Source organism: Python bivittatus, unplaced genomic scaffold (assembly GCF_059951505.1).
Source record: "Python bivittatus isolate LINGU-HERP-01145 unplaced genomic scaffold, Pbiv_v1 ctg000020_np1212, whole genome shotgun sequence".
NCBI lineage: Eukaryota > Metazoa > Chordata > Lepidosauria > Squamata > Pythonidae > Python > Python bivittatus.
Window position 1 is genome coordinate 79,432,091 of NW_028277030.1, and position 24,186 is coordinate 79,456,276.

General features: G+C 37.5%; 1 protein-coding gene across 2 annotated transcripts in view; it reads left to right on the top strand.

The window, feature by feature from the left end:
* The window catches only part of TIAM2 (TIAM Rac1 associated GEF 2), a 164,067-nt gene that overhangs the window by 120,242 nt on the left and 19,639 nt on the right, over positions 1–24,186 (top strand). For both annotated transcript variants that reach the window (XM_088142292.1, XM_088142299.1), the window contains exon 15: positions 4,831–4,934. In XM_088142292.1, coding sequence (XP_087998418.1) covers positions 4,831–4,934 — 104 coding nt within the window. The remainder of the gene's footprint in view (positions 1–4,830; positions 4,935–24,186) is intronic.

The following is a 24,186-nucleotide window of genomic DNA, read 5'->3' on the forward strand; positions in this document are numbered from 1 at the left end:
AGGTCATAAAAGTTGTGAGCATGTTGAAAAATGCTAAGGGTGCATGTGTAGAAGATCTAACTGGAGGTACGTTAAAATATGAAGGCAGTTTGTTCATGGAGTGACTTGTGGACTACATCTGTGCCCCACAGTTGGAAGAATGTCATGATTTTTCTATACAAAAGGAGAGGGAGCAAGAATGAATGAAAGAAAAAAGGTCGGGGGACTAGTTTGTTAAATGTGTAGTATGTGAACAGTTTGGTAGAATTCTGGCTGAAACAGCTCAAAACGTGACCATCCACAAAATTTGAAACAGAACAGATTTTTGCTGTTTTGTGATGATATCAGGTCGTTGGTATTTCATGAATGTGAGAAAGAAAGTTGATTGTACATTTTTTGAAAGTAAACATCCCTGGAGGGTTGCACTTAAGGATGGTGGATTCAGTTTGCTCAGCAGCTGTTTCCATTTTTCAGGATGAAAACATAATTTTATATTTTCTTCAGTTATAGTTGCATTTCTGAACCACTAAATAAAAAGCTTCAGCAGCTATCTGCTTTTCAATGGAATAAGCTATAAAAGTATTTGAAATTTAAGATTCCAGGCATAATGGCTCACTTTGCTCTTACTTTATGGAAGCATTGTCCCATGCAGTACTGTTTGCTTCTTTTTCTTTTAACAGTCTAGTAACTAGACTGAATTTATCTTAACCATTATGCCATGAGTTATCTGATCCAATCATGTCAGGCTTGAGTAGGCTTGAGGCTCTCCAGTACACAACATGGCATAGCTAAACAAGAGTCTTAATTACATACTAGGAAGAAGCCACCAATATAGTTGATTGCTTTCTCTCAACTTCAAGGCTCAATTCCTTCTTTATACCTACTGCAGTTTAATTATAATACTTCTTTCTTCCACTCTTCCAATACTTTAACTGACTTTTTGCCCTAGGCTTCTTGGCCTTGAATATGAATGTTTGTTGCTTTTTAACATAGCTGGTATCTCTGTTCAAAGGAGCTTTGGTTTTCAACTTAACTCTCACAAGTCAGGAGAATTAAATTATTATTCTTCCCTTCTAGTCTCTGGATCTAGAGCTAACAGGCACAGTGGCTCTTCCAGGCACTATTTTCACTGCCTATAAGTATGAAGTGGGTCAAATAAAATCCTAATGAGGTGGGAGAAGCTTAGTCTACTCCCCACCATTTTGATAGTGGCTCTGACCCTCACTGAGCTAACGTGTGTTTTAAACATATCAAAAAATGAAAACAACAGCAACAAGAGGCCACTCCAAAATGATGTAGATATTGGCCAGTGATTGGTTGTGGGTGGTGATCTGGAGAGCATTGGTAGGTAAGCATATTGTGTGAATGTGTCCATATATTGTGACTTTTTGGTAGTTTAACACTGGAACCAAATATGTGTTATGCAAGCTCTGTTGTCTTCAGTTGTTTTCTGTCATTTTTACTATAGCTGATCCATGCATGCTTCTATGGTAAAATCCCTTCTCTGGGAGTTGCTGTTCCTTTTCAATACATTCCGAAAAGAGTGTTCTAATATTCTTGAACCTAACAGATAGTACTAATATTCTTGAACCTAATAGATAGTGCTAATATTCGTGAACCAAATTATCTTTACACCAGCCTTGGTTGTGAGAATGGGAACTCAACAGATAGCATTATATTATAATAATTATTTCATATTATTTATGAATCCTTACATGTACTCCGAAGAGGTTTCTTGCTCTAAAATATATGTTGCAAGTAATATACAAGAAGGCATTAAGCTCAAAATAATGTTTTGGAAAATGACTGTTATTGCCAGTTGGCGGGATATCACTTTTTTGAGTCAGCAGGAGCCTCTTGCATTTCTTTTCCATAAGCAGATATGCTGGATTACAGCTACAGTCCCATGAACATCAATTTGAGAATAAGCTCCAGTATAAGGTCTCAGATTATAAGATTGTAGAGCTGATTTTGAGAGGTGTGAGTAACTGGTTTATACATTTCTGCCAGGATGAATTAAATAAGAATGTATGACTCTCCAGATGTTGCTAGACTACAACTTCCAGTAACTCACACCTTCTTTTAGCCACCCCTGGTCTAAAGATTCAAGAGGAAGGGGAGAAGGAGAAGGAGAAAGAATACTTTATTTTAAGGTACTTTGCACACAACCCCCAAATCTATTTGCTTCCTGAAATTTGCTCCTCTTGCAGGCAAAACTATTGGTGAGAGATTTGGGAGAGCTTGCCTACTTTTTAGAGTACGGTTCTCAGTATGCAACTTGAAAGCCAAGTACAGTCTTTGGCCTCAAAAAAAAAAAAAATACACCCTCCCCCCTTGGTTTAAATTTCACCAGAACCACATTGAGTTTGGAAGTAGAAGTTGAGGGCTACTCAATTCTTTCCCCTCCCCTCCACTCCCCTCCCCTCCATCCATGATATTCCATTCATAAACTGGAGTGCATTGCTAATTTAAGTTTACAGGTCCTTCAAGAAGGGAAAACTCAACATAGTCAAGGTGCCAGTATATCTGATTCTAAACTAAACTGGCTTTCTCTTCCCTTCCATCCTTCTTCACTGGTGGCAGCTCTTTGCAAAAGCAGTTTTTTTTTCTTGATGCACGATTACACTAATATAAGGCTCTGGAGAGGAAATAGTTAATTGTAAATTAGGCAACAAGAAATGATTGATTAAAGAGTTCATTTCAGCAAAGTGGTAACATGGAGACTCAGAAGTATGCTAAAGGACAACTTACGTGGTGGAATTTGGTGTTAGATCTAAATGGAATTATGATCAAGCAGTGCTTCGGATCTTGCCCATGGGGATAGGCACAGTCTGGCTAGTATGGGGAGCACAGTTTTATATTGAGTAATGTACAGAACGTAATTCTCTTTGCAGTGTTGAGCACTAAAAGATCCTTCTTTGAAAACAATTTGTTGTTTTGCATATTCACATTTCAGCTCTATCCTATGGAATAGTTGATCCCCAGTGCACAGCAGATCTTCTATTCTTGTTCAGTTACTATATATTCTCTCTCTCTCTCTCTCTCTCTCTCTCTCTCTCTCTCTGTGTGTGTGCGTGTGTGTGCGCGCGCAGGCAGTGTATGCTCTGACTCTCTCACCAGCATGATCTAAAATAGAACTAATTGACTATGAACTTTCCCAGTTTCTACAGTGGTTGGGCATACCTAATTCTGTTGTGCCATCTGCTTTTATTTTTAGTTCTCCATCTTCTTCCCCTCTATTAGTGTCAATAAAGTAAAAGGGAAGGTGCCATCCTCTTTACCTAGAGGGCTGCTTGCCATCTATTCTCGATGTTTGATAGCCTTTTTTGCCGCTGTGCATAGCGCACCAATTCAAACGGGTGAGTGTTCAGAATAGAACTGTAAATGATGAGAAGATATTTAGCAGGCTGATACTTAAAAGCAAAGTCCTCATTCTTCCTTATGCCTCATTGCAGTTTCCTCTTCATTTGCAGAGAGAAGAGTGAGTTGGTAAGAGCAGGGTTGAGTAGCATGCAGTTAAACCTTAGTTAATTAAGTGGGCTAAAGCACCATGCAAAGTTTGCATCTGCTTCCTCTTTTTATAAAGTGGAGGGACATTTTTCCCCCTTAAAAGAAAGATGTGTTTTCTTTATTCTTCATTTGTTTTCTTGACCTCCAAATTTGATACCAAAGCCTCTGAAGAATGCATACAATCTTTGCTTTTTTCAACTTTGAATATGTTCAGATACTTATCATAGTGCCGTGTTCATTGCATGGTCGGTATTTCTATGGAAGTTTACAGAATTGTGTTTTCTTATGTTTTCATGGGCTTTCTCTCGGCTGCTTTGCTCATGATCCATCTGTTCACACTGTGCTCAGCTTTGAATCGAATAATTAATTATGAGGGAAACATTGTGTTCTTTTTGAAGTTTGGTGGGCTACATTATCTTTTTTTTTGAATGATAGTGAATCATATATTGCTTGTCAGCACAGTACAACATAGTGACATTCATGTAATTGGCAACTCGAAACATTGGTGCATATGGGCCTGAATACAGACAAAATACTGAATTCTTTCAGTCTCTCTGAAATTGCCTGGCATTCTTGATGTTCGAAGATGCAAACATTGCATCTGTTTTGCCTAAATTTACTGCAGTGAACATATCCATATGTACTTTATGCAGTATACAAAGTCCGTTCATTCTAATATTTGCATGATTTGTATAGCTGAAGAAATTAGAAGTACTCTATATGATTTTTTTTTCTTTTTGATGGGCTACTAAATCCAAGCTGCAAAAATTCCAGAAGTCATTAGATGATAGCAAAGAGGTCCAGAAAAGCTCCAGTTCTTTGCTGCCAACTAGTGGTGTCTGATATTTGCAGCCGAGATCTGGTAGCCCTAACCCATATTGTTAGATATTGGCAGAATACAGTTCTACTTTTCTTTATACTTTTAGCTGTTTATCCTAATTGCTGCTATATCAGGAAAGTAGTAATATAAAGAAGGAAGCCAAGATGATTCTCCTCCTCCTCTGCTTTTTGGCCATTAATAACTTTAAGAACCACAGCATGTAGTAGAACAATGTGTTCATCCAAGAAATTAATTTGATGTGTATGCAGACATTTGTATTGGATGTTTTCTTCAGCCAACACATACTGTGCCGCGTTGTAGACAACTGATGCTGAGGAAGGCAAGTTTTGTTCTAGCAGACCAAATATTTGTATTACCTCAGAAAGGTTATTTTAGCTGGAGAAGCCAAACAGATCTTCAGGAGTCTATGTTTCCTATCACTTTAATCAAACAATTATATATAAATAAAATGTATATTTTTTCTTCTGATATCTAGCTTTTCAATTTTTTTTTTAATATAGATTTCAGCAATGTGCCTGATGTTAATGGAAGTCTAAAAAGGAGCAGCACAGATGGCATGCTTGACCAGGCTCCAGAGAAGGAGAAACTTGATTTACCATTCAGGGTAAGAGCACTGCTTAAAATTAATGCAGGAAATAGAGAGGTATGGAAGGCTTACTGACTGCTTTTGTGGATGGAGTAGCACTAATAATATACTTGCACATGCACACGCACATATATATGCATGTGCATATCCATAGACATAATTATATGATTCTTTCTTTTGAACTATGTGTTTCATAGCCAATGTGGTGTAATAGTTAAGGTGTTGGACTAGCAGCAGGGAGATCCAGGTTCTAGTTTACCCTCAGCCATGAAATCTCATTGAGTGAATATGGGCCATTCTCTCTCAGCTCAACCGACATCACAAAGTTGTTGTTATGAAGGAAAATAGGAGGAGGGGCCACGACGTATGCTGTCTTAGGCTCCTGTACAAAAAAAAGTGGGATATAACTCTAATTAATTTATTTCTTGAATCAATATTGTTTAAGCAAATAAGACCTTGAAAGGACAAATTATCTTAAAGTTGAATGAATCTTGTAATCAGGATTGGATATAGATGATAAGCTCCTGAAGTCTGGGGCTTGTGTGTTCTAACGGATAGCACACTGAACTTATATTTGGGAGATGCAGTTTAAATCTCCTGCCTATAAATGCAAATACTTTGACAATCACAAGGTTGTTGCTAGAGTGAATGAGATCAAACTCCTTGCATATTTACACCTGCTTCTTAAGTTGTTGTTAATACTATGTTGTTTATGTGTTAGTTATTCTGGTAAAACTGATTTATCTTTAGAGCTTGGATCCCTTATTACTTACCTTTGTATACATCAGTGTTGTGAAAATATCACGACCATCAGTGAAAGAACAGCCTTTGCTACATGTGAGGTTCTGTTTCTTCTCCACTATGCTTAAAATTGGTGGAACAAAAAAAAAGTGTCATTGTGAAACAAGGCCCTTGTGTGTGTGTGGGGGGGACTGTTTTCTTTTTTCCAGCATAGTTAAGAGATTCTGAATATAATTTTAACTCATTTGAGGAAAAGATACAGTAGCATTTATAGCTCAAGGGTTATAGGCATAAGGTATACATTTTGTGTTTTTTAAGTCATTTTCTTTTTAATTAATGATATAGCATTTGCTTACTTTGAAGAAATAACCCAGGAAGACCAGCAGGAATGAATGTATTACATGGGGGTAAAAATAAAAGAAGTCTAATGAGATATACTATGCCTGTCACATCAATTCTGTAATTCCACTTTGAGTTTTAGACATCTGTGCTTCTGGTCAAACATGTTTAGGACAAAAATGCTCCTCCTCAGTAGTTCTGTAGGTGGCTTACAGAACTGCTTGACTGCAGCAACTTTTCAGTGGAAAAAGAGGATGTGCCTATTTTGAGTGAACAGTAAATGTTCAGGTGCCAACCTGGTTTCCTTTTGTTCTGTCAAGCAACGGGTTCCTATCCGCTTCTGTTCTTTCACCTGCTTTGTCTTTTCTGCAGTGCCCTAAAATACCACCACTTTGGAATAAGCTGAACCATCACTGGTTCGTTTGCATTAGGAAATAAATAGATACAGTGCTTGGGCACTTCACCTGGGTACAGTTTGAAGCCCCACTATTGACTTTTGCTTTTAGCCTGTGCCTTCTGCATATGCATCTCTGTTACCTGAAAAAAAACTTTGTGACCAACCTTGGATCCTCTTTCATGGATTTAAAATTGCTCTGTGTTTCTCTTATGATCAGCATACAAACCAAGTTCAACATCCTTGCCATGAAAATTCCCAATGCATTACTTTCTTTCTTCAGTTTTATTAATTTGTTGGAACCCTCTCATACTATCTAAAGGGAGGTCACAATCTGTTCTTCACCCTGGTCCCAGTTTCCTTGCTTAAATTAAAATGGAGATTGCTTCACTGTGTGTGTTCCGTTGCCTCTGTTTTTTTAAACAACCGCAACATGCTAATCAATATATAATCTGAAGACTGAAGGAAACAGACTATTTATCTCATGAATTTCAAGTCTCTTTGTGCTCTGTTCTGTAAGCCTAGAAATAACAGCAAGTTCAGATGAATGGCTATACCTTAAAACAAAATGCTAATGATTAAGTGAATACAAACAGTAAGTTGGCTTAAACTATTTTTACTTTACCTTTATTAACCCAGGGTCATTGTAAGAAATACTAGGAAGAAGATAGATGAGAACTGTACCTTTAATTCTCTCCTTCTAAAGAGATGTGATTGTGTGTGTGCATGGGTGCACATGGAAGCTTGGTAGTATTGCTCACAGTGTATTATGGTTAGTGTTAGAATCCTTTGTTTTAGATAATGTTGCACATATTTTCAATAGGTTACCTAGAGAATTCTAGGAGTAGAGAAGTATTTTCCAATCAAATGACTACCAGGCTTGGCAGAATCTCCAACTATAACAGCATGTTTGATAGCCCTACACTTTCTATTAATGATCGCCCTTTTCTTGATCTGAAAGTGCCTACTAGAGCAATTTGGTATGACCCATCTTCAGCTGGGAGGATGTGTGTTGTATGGCGGGAGGGGAGTTAGAAAATGATTGCTGTAAAGATCATGTGAATGAAAGCCAGGAAAAAATGCATATTTTTCCATTTTTTTTGTAAAAAAACCCCTCTTTCTTATAAATAGCCATAGGACTTTTACAGCAAAGTGTTCCTGGAAAATGCTTGATTTCTGCCCCACTTCATATTGATGCCTGATTTCCCTGAATACATTTTTCTCAAAGGATAGTGGCAGAGGAATCTTGTCATTATGTAATATTGTAAAGTGTGGGGCTATGTGGAAGCACAATGTGGAGAAGAGGGTGGTGACGCTAGAAGGTTTTCAGTGCAGATTGGAAGAGCAATCAGTTTGGGGAGTATTTCATGAAACAGAGATTGCAAGCGATACGCAGCTCTTAGCAGACAACAGCTTGAGATACTAGGCTTGGAGGGAGCAGATTCTTTTTCCTTTATATATGTAAGTGAAGAAATGGACATTCTATTTCATCTGAACTCCACAAGTGTGTCTGTTTGTCTCTGTCTATGTACATAATACACACTTATATTTGATGTTGTTATTTGCTTTCTTGGAAGCTGTATCATATTCTGTATTTTAAAACTTAAACAAAGTAGTGCCTTTCTTTAAAGGTAAAGCTGCTTTAGTAGTAGATGGTTTTCACAAAGCACAGATTCATTGTCTGTGGGGAGGAGGGAGGGAGGAACTCTGCTCTTACCTATATTTAGTAAATTAACAAGGTGGGTAGCTGAATGAATGAACAGAAGTGACCTCTGTCAGTGGATGTAAAACTGAGCTAAAAGAAAAGGAAACTGAGATGGTGATTAATTTGGTGAAAATAAAGTTATTTTCTCTTTTAAGGGCTGATTTAAGAATACTGTGAAAATCTACATTATCTTAATGATGATACTTTAATTTAAAATTTTTCCCAATGATTTTCTCTTTTAGCAAGTCTTCACTCTTTCCATTTGTAAAAAAAAATTATGGTGAAGATAGTTTTCTTTTAGAACAGCAGTGAAATGTGCTACAGGATTACGGACAGAAACAGACATGGGCACTCTGTAAGACTCAGCTGGATTAAAATATTGCTTTAATAAGAATGGTGCATCCTCTCAGCAGTTGCCTTGAAAACATGTAGGAGTATTGCTAAAAGAATATAAGACCTTGAAATGCCTGACGATGCAGCGTAATTGCCAACTGAATTGTGTATGCTGAGTTGAGTCATCTGAGGACCTGTGTGCTCTCATTCCTTTTGCACAAATGCTGCAGAAGTGAAAATCTACACCTTATCTATACACTATAATACTGTGTTCTACATATCATGTAATAGCATAGTTGAATAGATGCATCTGGCTTTATGCATGTTGCTGGTTGAAAGTTAAATTCTTTCTTATAAATGTCTCAATAAGTTCAAGAGAATTTACTTCCAAATAAGTATACTGAGAATTACACATTCACAAAGTTCCTTAAAAGGTACTGTTTCTGTGAATTAGAAATTCAAAAATGATGATGCATCTTATATTATTATTAATATATTTACATTATATTGAAATGTAGTATAAATTCCTTAAAAACTTATATTACTATTTCTCACTATCCTATTCATTGTTATAGGAATATTTTTAAATATTTTTAAAGCTCACAGAGTGACTATGCCAGATGGCATGAACTTAACTGTTTGCCACTTGACTATGTACCAAATAGTGCACATCTATGTCTGAGAGTAAAATATAATATCATTCAACAAAATGATTTTTAACATATTTAAAAACCAGATTGAGATACAACTATATTTCCAAAGAAAATGGAATGAATTACATTGGTATAGCCAACTCTAGGTAAAATATATAATGAGTAGCTATAGTTTTGGAGACCAAAAAGAAAGCATATTACATATTTTAATCAACAATGTGCTGTGGAAGGTGAGAGAAGTTTCATTTTATTTTATTTTATTTTATTTTATTTTATTTTATTTTATTTTATTTTATTTATCCCCGCCCATCTCCCCGCAATGGGGGACTCTGGGCAGTTTACATCAAATTAAAACAAGTAAATACATAATTAAAATTTATAAAAAGACAAACACATCTACACAAATGGAAAAAAGAGAAAAAATCCAAAAGGCCGATGAAAGCCACGCTATTTTATACTTTTAGGCTATTCAGTGCTGAAACCCCAAGTATTCAATTAAGGAGGTAGACAGACATTTAGACAACAGAGATGTGAAAATGGCGCTGGAGGAAGACAAGGGGAGATTTTTCTTTTTCTTTCTTGTATTTATAGTATTTTTTGCTACTTGGGATATGGAGTGAGAAACATCATGACATGGCTTATAAGCTTCTCTGTGTGAATGTACATCCATGACTACCTCCTGCATGTGTTAAATTGATACATGCTTAGGGTTGCTTTAGGTGGGCTTTGAATGTGAATCTGGAGATGTGTGCCCAGTGTGTGCAAGAACAGTGGGAACCGAAGTAAGCAGCATGACCCCACAAGCTCTTGTGTGTTTTTAATGTGTGAATAGATTCACGTGAAATCTAGATGTGTGATCTGGTAGGTGTTACATTCTTGAACTTCCAAAAATGTTTTAACAAAGGCTCTTTGCCTAAAGCTCTTTATTCAAGAGTTAGGTTTTACTATTATAAAGCAGGAAGCATACAGTAGGAATACATTAAAAGTTTTTAACTTTTCCATTTAACTACAATGGAAGTAAATTAATTGTATAGTTCTCCAAGGATCTGAACTAAAACTGATGCTATTTTAATACTCAGAAAAGATCCTGGAGTGAAATTGAGAAATAAGTTAGCCATAATGCTACCATAGCATATTAAATTATGCAGGAAATGTAAAGCATATTATGAATAACTCCAGAAACCAGGGTAAGACAAACAGCACTTGGATTCAGTGTAAGTGGAAAGTGTTTTCTACTGAGGTAAAATAAAAATCCACCTTCTCATGGAAGCAGTTACCACTATATTAGAGGTTTTTATGAATGGTGAGATGAATTCATAAATAATAATAATGAATTATAATTTATTAAATTTCTCTGCCACTCAGCAACTAAGTACAAAAATAGAAAAATAGCACAAGACAAAAGAACAACAATGGCAAAGAAACCCAGAGGAGAACAAAAAGGCTAGAAAGGGGTGTCAGTCATCGTTGTCAAAAGGAGGCATGGGCAAAGAGCCAGGTCTTTAAGGACCTTCGAAATATCAGTAGGGTGGAAGCCATTTGAATTTCAGGGGGAACCTCATTCCAGAGGGCAGGCGCTGTTAAAGAAAAAGCATGCTTCTGAGGTCCTGACAGATGGCATTGTTTAATCGATAGGACCCAGAGCACGCTAACCTTGCCAGATTGAACCAGCTGGGCAGATACTATAGGAATCATAAATCATAAGCCTATAAGTATTTTTTCGGCATGACAAATGGCTAAATAGATAATGCAAGTTCAGAAGTCCTATGTTTAATATAGTCATCACTGCATGATCAGTAGGAGGGTACTATTGCCTTCATATGAACTTCTTATAATCATGATGCTGACCGTTGCTGGAAACAGAAAGTTGGATGGCTGGACTACCAGCATAATCCACTAGTACTGTATTCTTCTTACAGTGAGTTCCATTATACTGCAATTCATTCCATCTGAGTCACTCCAATGTACTTGAAATCTAATCCATGTTTACTTTGTCCTCACCATCTACAAATCAAATATTTCTTCAGCATGGATGGTGTTGTCTATATCTTGGAGAATCTGGAGAGTGCAGATAACTTCAGACAGCTGATGCTCAACCCAGCTAGCCAGTAGCTGGGCACAGAAAATGTAATGAATCAACATTCAATTTCTCCATATCAATCTTGTCAATGTTTTACTTCACTGCTCCCCCAAACTTCCATTGATCTATAAAATAATAAGCAGCCCTTTCTATTCATAAAAAGAGAAGCAAAAATGTTTCTGGTATCCCAATCATACATATGCACATGCATACGCTCCAGTTGTCTATGTGCATATGTTTGTATGTATTTGGTAATTTGGAAAAGCATTCCTCCTGAGAGGCTACTATGTGACAGGTTGCATTTTAAAATTCTTATCAAATGTGGAAAAGGTTCAAAACCATTTCTTTCACCATGGCACAGATCAGCAAACCCTACAGAGTGGTGACACAATTCCTGAGTTATGGCAGCAGCCTTGTAAATGACCCAAACTCCACGGTAGCGCTTTTCCCTGTGGTGGCAAATAAGTGAAACATGAGTTGAAGGCAGGATGCGTCAAACTCCAATGGAAAATATATGCATAAGCACAGGAGAAACGCACTAGAAAATACATATCATCTGTTCCTAAGTGAGAGGGGAAGAAATAAAAAGCTAGATGATTAGGAAGATGAGAGGGTATATAGTAGAGCTTTTAGAGCATGAAATGCCACCTGTTGATACCTATAATTTATTTTTGTTTCAGACAGAGTTGCTGAAAAGACATTAATGTTGGGTATAAAGTATAGTGTATATACTTAAAGTATAGTATATCTTAAACACATTCTTATCAGTCCAATGAAATGCCTAAGCATTTTGTACACTGGGATTTTGATGTTGCAGGTATGCCTTTTTGTGGTCTGTTGGGCTGAGAAAACATTTATTATGCTAATTTTGTTTGTATCTACTGCCTGAGGCAGCCTGATCTCCTCCACAAATTAAGAGCCGTTACTGAACATTTTAGAGACTCAAAAGGGAAAGGGTTAACAGCAGGACCAAACCAACCAGCCTTAAGAGATCTCCATCTGGCAGCTTTTCCAGAGAAAATTGCAGCCAGCACCTACCACAATGATCTGTCCATGGTCCTGACAGCCCTATTGTGCATTACTGTCTGTGTGTATCTGTCTGTCTGTCTGTCTAGTCATTCTCTGGGGGAGATGGGTGGCATACAAATTTAATAAATAAATAAAATAAATCTACTATCCTATCTGTTATCTGCACCTTCTGTCTAATAGGAGCCTCTGCTTTGGATTGACCTCAATTTAAATGCTTGAACTTATAGGGCAGGACTCACCTACAGAGTTTTTCTTATACAGTGGAGCAAAAAAGTATTTAGTCAGCCACCAATTGTGCAAGTTCTCCCACTTAAAAAGATGAGAGAGGCCTGTAATTTTCATCATAGGTATACCTCAACTATGAGAGACAAAATGGGGGGAAAAATCCAGAAAATCACATTGTCTGATTTTTAAAGAATTTATTTGCAAATCATGGTGAAAAATAAGTATTTGGTCAATATCAAAAGTTCATCTCAATACTTTGTTATATATCCTTTGTTGGCAATGACAGAGGTCAAACGTTTTCTGTAAGTCTTCACAAGGTTTTCACACACTGTTGCTGGTATTTTGGCCCATTCCTCCATGCAGATCTCCTCTAGAGCAATGATGTTTTGGGGCTGTCGCTGGGCAACACGGACTTTCAACTCCCTCCAAAGGTTTTCCATGGGGTTGAGATCTGGAGACTGGCTAGGCCACTCCAGAACCTTGAAATGCTTCTTACGAAGCCACTCCTTCGTTGCCCGGGTGGTGTGTTTGGGATCATTGTCATGCTGAAAGACCCAGCCACGTTTCATCTTCAATGCCCTTGCTGATGGAAGGAGGTGTTCACTCAAAATCTCACGATACATGGCCCCATTCATTCTTTCCTTTACACGGATCAGTTGTCCTGGTCCCTTTGCAGAAAAACAGCCCCAAAGCATGATGTTTCCACCTCCATGCTTCACAGTAGGTATGGTGTTCTTTGGATGCAACTCAGCATTCTCTCTCCTCCAAACACGACAAGTTGAGTTTAGACCAAAACGTTCTACTTTGGTTTCATCTGACCATATGACATTCTCCCAATCCTCTTCTGGATCATCCAAATGCTCTCTAGCAAACTTCAGACAGGCCTGGACATGTACTGGCTTAAGCAGGGGGACACATCTGGCACTGCAGGATTTGAGTCCCTGGCGGCGTAGTGTGTTACTGATGGTAGCCTTTGTGACTTTGGTCCCAGCTCTCTGCAGGTCATTCACTAGGTCCCCCTGTGTGGTTCTGGGATTTTTGCTCACCGTTCTTGTGATCATTTTGACCCCACGGGGTGAGATCTTGCGTGGAGCCCCAGATCGAGGGAGATTATCAGTGGTCTTGTATGTCTTCCATTTTCTAATTATTGCTCCCACAGTTGATTTCTCCACACCAAGCTGCTTGCCTATTGCAGATTCAGTCTTCCCAGCCTGGTGCAGGTCTACAATTTTGTTTCTGGTGTCCTTCGACAGCTCTTTGGTTTTGGCCATAGTGGAGTTTGGAGTGTGACTGTTTGAGGTTGTGGACAGGTGTCTTTTATACTGATAACAAGGTCAAACAGGTGCCATGACTACAGGTAACGAGTGGAGGACAGAGGAGCCTCTTAAAGAAGTAGTTACAGGTCTGGGAGAGCCAGACATCTTGCTTGTTTGTAGGTGACCAAATACTTATTTTCCACCATGATTTGCAAATAAATTCTTTAAAAATCAGACAATGTGATTTTCTGGATTTTTTTTCTCATTTTGTCTCTCATAGTTGAGGTATACCTATGATGAAAATTACAGGCCTCTCTCATCTTTTTAAGTGGGAGAACTTGCACAATTGGTGGCTGACTAAATACTTCTTTGCCCCACTGTATATTCCGGACTTTTAAGCATTTAGACAAAAGTCAATCAATATGAATGTTAACACCCAAAACTATATTAAACAAGGGCTGTTGAAATACAGTGGAACCTCGGGTTATGAACTTAATTGGTTCCGTGACTCTGGTCGCAACCCGAATTGGTTGCAACTCGAAGGAAATTACTTTCTTTGGAGCCATGCTGACAAGCACACCAAAAACCTTCCAAAACGCCACAAAACACACCACAAGCCTCACCAAACGTCTCCTTGCTACCGCGATCTCGCCCACAGGAAGCCATGACTGCGTGGCAGCAGGGAAAATGGCCGCGGATCTGGTTCGTAACCCAAGGTGGAGTTTGCAAACCGAGGTAAATTTTTGCGGCCGGAGCTGGTCGTAACCCGAAAAGTTCATTAACAGAGGCGTTCGTAACCCGAGGTACCACTGTAATATGGTTACTATTATTTCAAGGTAGAGAGAGATGGAAGCAATCATATTTCATGGACTGAGTTGTCCCAAACATGAAGACGTAGCTAGACCCTGTTCCATTTCCCTATTCAATGCATTTCTATTAAGGGCAATAGGGCCTGAATGCAGAAGAATGTCAATTAGGTTCATATGAAAAATATAAGTCCTTTAAGGTAAAAGACAAATGCCAGTGATGTCTCTGCTACATATTAATAGAAGCTTGAACAATATGTGGTGTTCCTGAAAAGCATTATTTCTAGAACCCCATTGGTGTAAAGCAGATCATTAGCCAAATTCTTTGTTTGGTGGAGAGTATTGTCCTTATACTTAGTTCACATGGTAAAGATGAAAAAACTAAGAATAGAATGCTAGAGTTTAGTGATGACGTTAAATAGTTCATGAATGGTAGAATCAAAGTCTTCTAGAGGTGAATCATAGTGAAAATTAAATATCAATGCTTAAAATATCAGGTTCTGCTTTTTAGGAAATATTCTTGGATATAGAAAGCTTTTTCATTGTGTATAATTGTCTAGATCGGAATGGAATGATACCTTGTGTAATGAAAGGACAACTCTGAGTGTTAGGATTCCTCATGTATGTATAAAAAGGAATGTTAGATAGAGAAATATTGTCATTTACTACATTCTCAATAAATATGAAAAAATCCTTCCATTTTAAACATAAATTATTTCAGAAGGAAAAATGTGGCCTTCAGGTAAATACAGTACTGTATTTACTGTAGTAGTTTTTTTTTTTTAATCAAATCTGGGTTTATGTTTTTTCATATCAAATCACTACTTTCAAAAGTCAAATATTTCAGGGGAAAAAAACATATTACTGGGTATTAACATTTTAGATGGCTCAAAGAGGAGAGAGAGAGAACACAAGTTTAGGCTTATTGTAGTTCCTTCTTGTTTATCATTAATCCTTCATGAAGAAGCTACAGTGCTCTGCAACCTTTTGTGACCGTACCATTGAAATTACCTAAATTTTTGGATATGTAATCATTTCATAGAAATATTCAAGCCATGATTCTGTAAGTTTTTGCAAGATCCCTGCATATAAGGTTTTCACAAAAGCTTTATGGAAATCCACATATATAGGCTGGGTCCCCGTAATGGTATATCACAATGTGAATTATTTGATTTTGGTGTTGATGTAGCCATTGTGGTATGTAAATAGTGATTTGAGACTATGATCCCAGCCAATTTATTCATAGTCATGATTCCACAAACTATGGCTTGGCACTATGTTTAAGTTAGGGCATTGTGTTTACTGGAATCAGAAGTAAGAAGTCTCCATGCCATGGCTGTAGTCTCCTTGGAAATGTTTGTTGACCACAGTGGGAAGCACGTTGTTGATTTATCATAGGTATTCAGTACAAACCACAATGATGAAGCAATGATAAAACATGTGCTAGGATATCACAAGACAAATCTTGGCATTTCATACTTGTGCCCCAATGTCAGATATAAGTACGTAAGTCATAGGGTTTGCCTCCTTGTTCCCCCTGCAGATGCCTAGGTAAATTATTTGGATTCACACAAGAAGTTAAAACATAAATCATGCTTATGAACCACAGCAATTTAAACAAAAACCAAACCAACATAATGTCTTAGTATGGCTGAACTATGCCATCACATCAAACCATAATGTGGTTTGTTTAGTTTGGCTTAGTACATTGCTTAAATATAACCGTTGTGGTTTGTTAATCCTAGCTGATGGATTAGGATGTTTTGCCAACCTAGCTCATCATAGTTTATTATTACATATTTAATTTACGTAGCACACTTTAAGCTATTTATCTTTTTGCCTAATTTATCAGAAATCCTCTTGAATAACACAACTAGTATCTTTTCTTTAATTTTACAAACTTGGGAAGTTACAGGAGCAGATATCATCACTGACATATTTAAAACAAATTTTTAACCACGCTTTGATTTTGCTAATTGAGAGTTTGTGCCAGCTGCCATATGGCCATCTTGTAATTCATGAAGTTGTTAAATCTGTTAAATTCCATTTTTCCTCCAATGTGGAACCAAAAGTAAGGATGAAAGTATTGTTGACTTGAGAGCTAAGCAGCCTTTTTCAGTTATGGTGTAATAGTGTAGGAGTGTTTTTTAAGATTTTTTGAGAGAGCTATGTATCCCACATGCCTTTTTCTTTTTTATTGTACCAAACAGAAATAAGGAGGAGGGTTGATTTAATTAAGGATTGCTGAAGAATTTCATACACGTGTTGTATATGAATACCAACTAATTAATCAAATAGATTTATTTTGTATTTGGAGATGTCTTTGGACTGATTTTCAGGTGCATGTACTTTTTGTTACTACGCATTTGTGATTTATAGTAGAATCTGTGAACTGGTTTCCTTGAAAAGCACCATGCTTTAGCTGGCATGAAAAGCTTTGATTTTGAAGACATAACATATTATTACTGTAGATCAGCCCATAACTTATAGCAAAAAAAGCAGGATTTTTGTTTTCTTGTTATTGCTTACCCTGCCCTTGAAGGCTGTCTTTTGTTGAGTTGAAAGGTTAAATCACCCTACACAGAAAAGCTTCAGTGATTAAAACACAACCATGTTTCTATAATATTTTTGCCATCTGAACTGTCAACTGCTTGGAGAATATGGATCATCTGGACTGAGAGTACTTTTTACAGGACCTAGCAGAAGATTAGAATTATATATTTTAAATAAATAATGCCATGCAGTTGTTCCTTTATTACTTAAAGCAGTGCTCTGAAACACATTTCCAAATGCGGAGTTATTTCCTCAAACTGATTTTCAACAGATGTGTTGGATCTACTTCCTTAATTCCCTTGCTGGAAAGTCCAAATGTGGAGGGCATGAGGTTCAGAAAGACTCCGCTAAAAATATCCAAATATATATCTTTTTTATCTCACTGTTTGAACAATACATTTTATATAGAGACTTTTACACAAAATAGAGCAAAATATAAGAGAACACCCTTTCCAGCATGAACTTATTATTAGTACAGATACAGTGTTCTACTGATACAATTACACCTAGGATGTTCAAATAAAGGACATGAACAATATTATAAATAGGGTACTGTAATGTGTAATATTTCTGGCATTCTGCCTTTCTTGGAGTAGTGTCATTTTTTTAAAAAATGCAGTACACTTTAGCGTCCAAATCACTACACAGTGCATCAGTGTCACTGAAAATTGCTTTGGGTCTTCAGGGTATCAAGTGCCTTATCTGATGTGATGGCTTTGTTTACAGTATAATTTTAACAAGGTTTCTTAGTTGGAAGCCTTGCCAAGGAGTTGGATATATAAAACTAATTGCTGTGTTGTAATATTTCTATTTCAATTTAGGGGATTCTTCCAGAGTTGATCAAAAATAACACTGAATGGTGGGGCTTAGTTTTGGCAGTGCTCTTTACTTGCACTGGTTAATCAATCTCTAAAGACTCCTGATGATTCAGGCAACTATTGTTTCTATATACTGTATAAAAAAGAGTTAAGGCATATCTGTCAAGCTATTGACCTATCAGCCTGCTTAGTATATCTAGTAACTTTATACAAGTCATCTCTATTGAAAAATATGGAAGAGTAGGCTAAGTTTAGGATTGGTTGTTTTACAGTTGTCTAGTGCCTAATTTTATAACATCTAACTGAGAAATATACCTTGAAGAACCATTTATGTTCCTTTCATTGATTTCAAATCAGCCATTCTCAATTCCAAGGGATAGCTTATGGAAAAAGTAGAAAATTCCTTATTCAGGGAATAATTTTATTCAGGGAATAAAATCCAGGGTCTATATGAAAATACTTATCTGAGGATTCATTGTACAATGCACAGTTTTCTTCAAAAGGTGAAGCAGGACTACACATTAGCATCCCTCCTGTTTAAATTCTATATTAATTTGTTAGTCCAAGTGGTCTTTGACCCCAACTTTATCCTCCAACTATGGTCAACAGACAGCTTCCCACTTTTGATGATGCAGCTCTTCTTTTGTTTACAACTGTAGATCTGAGAAGAGCCCTTTGTCTCTTGCTGCTCTGAAGCAAAGCTTAGCTTCAATTGTTGTAAGACAAAAGCCATGGTTTTCTATAAATGTTTAACAAAACATAGTTGCAGATTGATGAACATAAGATAAAGTAAGTTAAGATGTATATATATGTGGATGTTGTTTTCCCGTCTTCAGATTCCTGGAGGGCTCAGATTGTGCCTATTACAAAATCTGTCTAGAGATGTAGGGTTGCAATTCCCAACCTTTTCTTCTCAAATGGAAGTTTGTTTAGTCCCTCTGTGATTAAGGCCTTTTAAGGCGAGACAATTGCCAAGCTATTATATGGTACATTTCCAAGAACTTCTCCATCCTGGAGTCAATTCAGCCTGCTATCTTTAGGATCTGTCATTGTGTTCCCAGTGCTGTCCTGTGTTTGGAGGCAAGATCTATTTCAGTAGCAGCACATATGTGAATAAGCAAAACCATTTACTGGCTTAAACTGATATTCTGCCATGAGGGCTTAGACCCCTTTAGTCTACTGGATAATTTTCATTTAAGTTAGAAGAAGACTTTGGAGTCAAGTTACCATGACTCCCTTCAAAAAAAGCAAAACCAGAGTTGAGAATTCAGTTTTGGGAAGAAGAGCAAAGTAAGAACTCTCTGTCTTCTTCCAGGGGAAATTTCAAGGATTGTGTAGCAAACTTAAAATGCTAAGTCAAACTAAGAAGAGGAGTGAGGAATATATTTGGGGGGGGGGGAATTTAAGGATTTTCCCCCATACACTATTAACAGTTGTAAACTGAGGCTGTGAATCCATAAGGGATCACTGCAGTAGTTACCCAATTCATTGTCTTGAGTACTTACAGATTGCTCTTGCTGGTGTCATCAGTGGTAGTATCTAGCTACTTTGCCTTCTGTTGACCTTTCTTTTCTATTGCCTTTCCAAGCATTACAGAAATGAGTATCATCTTACATATGGGCCTCCTTTAGCTTCTAGATTGTATTAAATCCTAAAACACCTTCCCCAATCTGCACTATGGATATGCTTGGCAGAAATCTCACTAACATGTTAAATTATGAATGCAAAATTCAAGAAGGCTTTTAATTAGAAAATCTGTTCCAGAGTAATAGGTTTTAGTTTAGTGATTTTAAAGAGTTAGTTAATTGTCTGTAGTTTCTCACTAAGGTGCTGGCTATCTATTTGTTACGTTAAATGGGTCAGGGGCTTTCCTCCTTACTTATGGCTGGAGAATTTTAATAATACACTGGCATTGCTTAATAAGAATTTGCCTGGTTTTATATTGACCTTTTTAATTTTTTAAATAAATTAGTCCAAAGGCCTATTCGAACAGTACTCCTCCCCACAGAACTGCCACAGCCATGGCTTCATAGTTCAGTGTCTCAATGGACAGCCAAGGCCATTTTCCTCTGAATCAGCTGCCAAAAAGTCAAATCACAAAACCTCTGTTTTGGAACTTGAGCCATTGGAGCCCTGTGGGCTGGGGCAAATGCCAGACTATGGGGCTCTTCCCAGCATGCTGGCTGTTCAGTTTTTTGTCTTTCTCACTGAAAGCAAACATGGTAAACAAGCGGAGAACAATACCCTAATCAAGGGACTTCCGAGGAGAAAACCATACCCCCACCAACACTGACAGGGCAAGCTACTGTATGTAAACAGGGAACAAACTCCACTCCCTTCTAGCACTGAAGATGTTACCTAGACAGGAAATGAAACATCTGCAAGCAAACAGTCAAGCTCAGAGAGCACCAAAGACTCCACAGTATTTGGATAATTCTAAAATTATTTTTCTCTCTCTTGAAAGGAGTGCATATGCATAGAAAACACTAGATTGTAAAATATTAACTATGCTCTGATAAAGTTTTTATGAAAATTAAAAGACAAAAAAGAATAAAGAAAATTCCAGGAAGAAAGTCAATCCAGAATTGAAAATGGGGGAATATATGTTTCTATAGCAGAGCCTTTCTATAAAGACCTTGATCCTGGTGATCAGAAAGAGCTGCCAAATGAGCCAATTCACAATCTGTATCAAATTCTTTTTACTTGCCAGCCTTTATTCCTATTGAGAGCTCCAGTTCTGTATTTTTTCATACAAAAGTTTGTGCTTATAAGATAAATACTGCCTTTTTTTTGCAGTTGACCTGGATAAAAGTCTTTGGAGTTCTTTATTTTGGAGAACCAGTCCTCCCCCCACCCTTCCTTTTTCATGGCATTTGTTTTTACATATTGTCCATTTTGTCCATCAATCTCTCTCTGGGCAGAAGCTAAATCCAGCTATTTAAAGTATCTGATTCAACTCAACCTCAGGTGGGAGGAGTAACTAGTACATTGCATCTGATTTATTGCAAGACTGCATGGACACATTTTATTTAAGGTAAATATTTTGATGTGTACAATTCAGGAAGTGAAAGAAACATTGAACAAGAATGGCTTGAAATACTGGAACGAAGAGGGACAACCTAAAATAAAATATGGAAAGCATATGGCTTCAGTTGGATTTGGGCAGCATTCAGATTGAATGAATGAATGAATAAATAAATAAATAAAAGCTTGTATATTTAAGTGAGAAAGCATATATAGAATAGCAAGTCAAAAAGAGTGTCACTATGAACATCTAGCTGTTTGGGTTTATTTGGGAGCATGATGTAACAGCTTGTTCCTATTTATTAAGGCAATGTTACCATCCTGTAGCTTCAGATAACAAATTAAGGATTAATGCTGACATTGTTTGCAAGTACAGTCACTCATTATCAAAATGTTGGAGACTGAAATGATCAACCATTTCTTTCAGCCTTCTTCCCACTTTCTGCTGCATTCCCGTACGTGTGCATGCACACACATGCACACAATTTCTTTCTGCCATTTTTCTCTCAGAAACGTTAGTGCTTACAACACTAGTCTAATGAAATAAAAGGCTACTAAATTAGAACATATATTTAAATGAGCCTATCCAAATCCTCTGCTTTTCAGATGACCCTTGCCTGGGGAATTATAGCTTATGTGGTTTCATATAACTCAGGGACTTAAAAAACCACATGACGTCTCTTTAATCTGAATCGCCGGCATTGAGTGCCATGCTTTTTCAGGCTCTAACCCACTAACTCTACCGTGACAAAATGGAAGTTGAAATTGGTGCTTTCAGGTGTGCGTCTTGGCTGGAAGTTGAAGCCCAGCATAACTCCAGACAGGGAGAAAGCTGAAAGGATAGGAAAGGGTAGAGAACTGATGCGAGTGGAATGCAAGTATGAAAATGGCAACACTATTTATCAAGATGTGTGTGTTTGTTGGGGAAGAGGTGTTCAGTGATCCAATAACTGCACGATAATTAAATGGGACCAAAACAAAAGTGCCAATGCTTAAAGCTGTGTGGATTGAGGAGATACTTTATTTCAATTTGGACTCATGCAGAGCACCCCCTGAAAACTGTTTCATGAAACAAGGCAACACCTTTGATTCTAGAAGTGAAATGAAGCATCCATTTTGCCTTGCTTTGTACTGCTCTGAGGCCACCATCATCGTGCCAAGTGACAAGCACCTCCTGAGGTGAATAGCATTGCTTCTTTGGTGCAAGATGCGTGGCATCACCTTTGTAGTGAATGGAAGACATTTTGTATAGGCTTATTGCTTGTATGTACTTAGGGTGAAGTCAGAATTAAGATCCGTAATTGCATAGAACTTGTAAGGTTTCTAGGTTCATTTGTCCATCCAGTTCTTTAGCTTAGGGCTAAGCTGCATTTTATATTAAATACATAATTACTGAGGGGGAATGAAGCCCAGGTCTGTGGCACAGAATTAAAAACACTCATGCTGTTCTTAGTTTTGGAAAGGAAGCTGTTCTTTCCAAGGGGCAGCTTTTATGAAAAACATGGCATACCCATTTCCCCTGCAAGCCCAAATTCCAGATTATTATTTCTTTTCTCTCTCTCCATGCTGGTATTTCAAAACAAAATTGGATATATTAGGGGAAATAATCATGGTTTTAGTTTAATATCTCGTTTGCTTTCTTGGCAAAATTCTGCATATCCAGTACTCGGTATCACGCTGCTTGCGCTGTGCTAAGCGCTCAGCTGAGTTAGGCTGAGAACTGATGAGCTCATAACAGCCATTCTTGTAGATAGACTTACTGATTTTCTGTCTCCTCATTTCCTGCAGCTGCCCCCATTTTGCACATTGAAGCAGACCCATCGTCTGTGGATGATGGAGCATTGGCTACAGTGAAGCACGTGCCCATATTTCACATTTAACATTTTCCCCAAATCCTACAGATTAAATTTTACATGTACTATACCTGGATATATGCAACAGAAACTAGGATTAAAATATCCTTAGTGTGTGGATTATTCATTACATTGCACATAGAAATGTTAAAGGGGAGAATAAATACAAAAACAGGGATTAAGGAAGATCTAAAGAAGCAGGAGAAGAATGGAAAAGTGAAGTTCATTCGTAAGATGTGATTTCTTCTAGTTGCTCTTCTGAGCACTAATGCTTTATTTCATATTCAGTTCATATTAACTCTGTAGTTTTGACTGTTTTTCCCTACTAGCTCATTAATATGTTCACTCCAACAGCTGTAATGTTCAGAGGTATCATTCAAGAGCATCTGCTAAGAGTTTACAGTGCTATGTATATTCTGATAAACTGAATAAATTCAGACAAGATGGGGATGCTGTTGCAAAGGAGAAAGCTTGAATTTGTTCTTAAAACTGTTCTGGATGGGATTGACTCTGCCAGAAAGAGCAGCTTCACAGTTTGGGAGTGGTCCTTGAGTCCCAGCTGTCCTTAGATTTGCAGATAGCAACTATGGCAAGGACATTTTCAGTTCGTGAGACTTAGCAAGAATTATCCATACCATAGATACAATCTTGACTACTGCAATACACATTTAGGCAGGCTATCCTTGAAGAGCATCCAGAAGTTGCAATTGGCACAAAATATGGTGGTAAAACTACTGTTCAGGGCAGTGTACAGGGATCATATGATCTGCACTAGCTATGAGTTGCCTACCAGGCATAGTTCAAGATGTTGGTGTGGATCTTTGAAGCCCTAAATGGCTTAGGGCCTGCTGTGAATCTACCCCATTATTTCCATCTCTTCTGAAGAAGTCCCCCCCCACACACACACACACCGTGTCTGAAAGCACAGGTACCCAGGAAAGGGTCTCCTCCCCCATGGCTCCCAGACTATGGAAAGCAACCCCCAGGGAGGTTCATTTGCTTCCCTTCTCTGAGGGTTTAGGAAGATGCTGAGGCATTTCCTTGCTAAGCATTTAACGGTTAGTTATTTTCAAGATCAATTCTAATTTTGGTGTTTATTTTAAATGCATTGGTTTTGCTTGTTTTATACTTTAGCTTTTATTATAAGCTGTCCTGAGAGTTGAAACAAACAGAAAGTTGCAATAAACAGAAATATGAAATGAATAAGTACGACATAGAAGTAAAATCAAGAGCCAAGAGAGGATAGAACCCTAATTCTACAGTCTTTCAGAAATCACTTTTCTTATAAGTATTCTTAAAATAAATTACTGAGTCACTAAAAGCCGGAAGTTGCCAGCTTTAGCCGCTCTGTGTGTGTGTGTGTGTGTGTGTGTACATATATGTATATATTTCTTTGGAATGAAGAATTTAGCTAACAAATTAGAATATATCTACTGGATATTATAGCTTTCAGCTGCAATC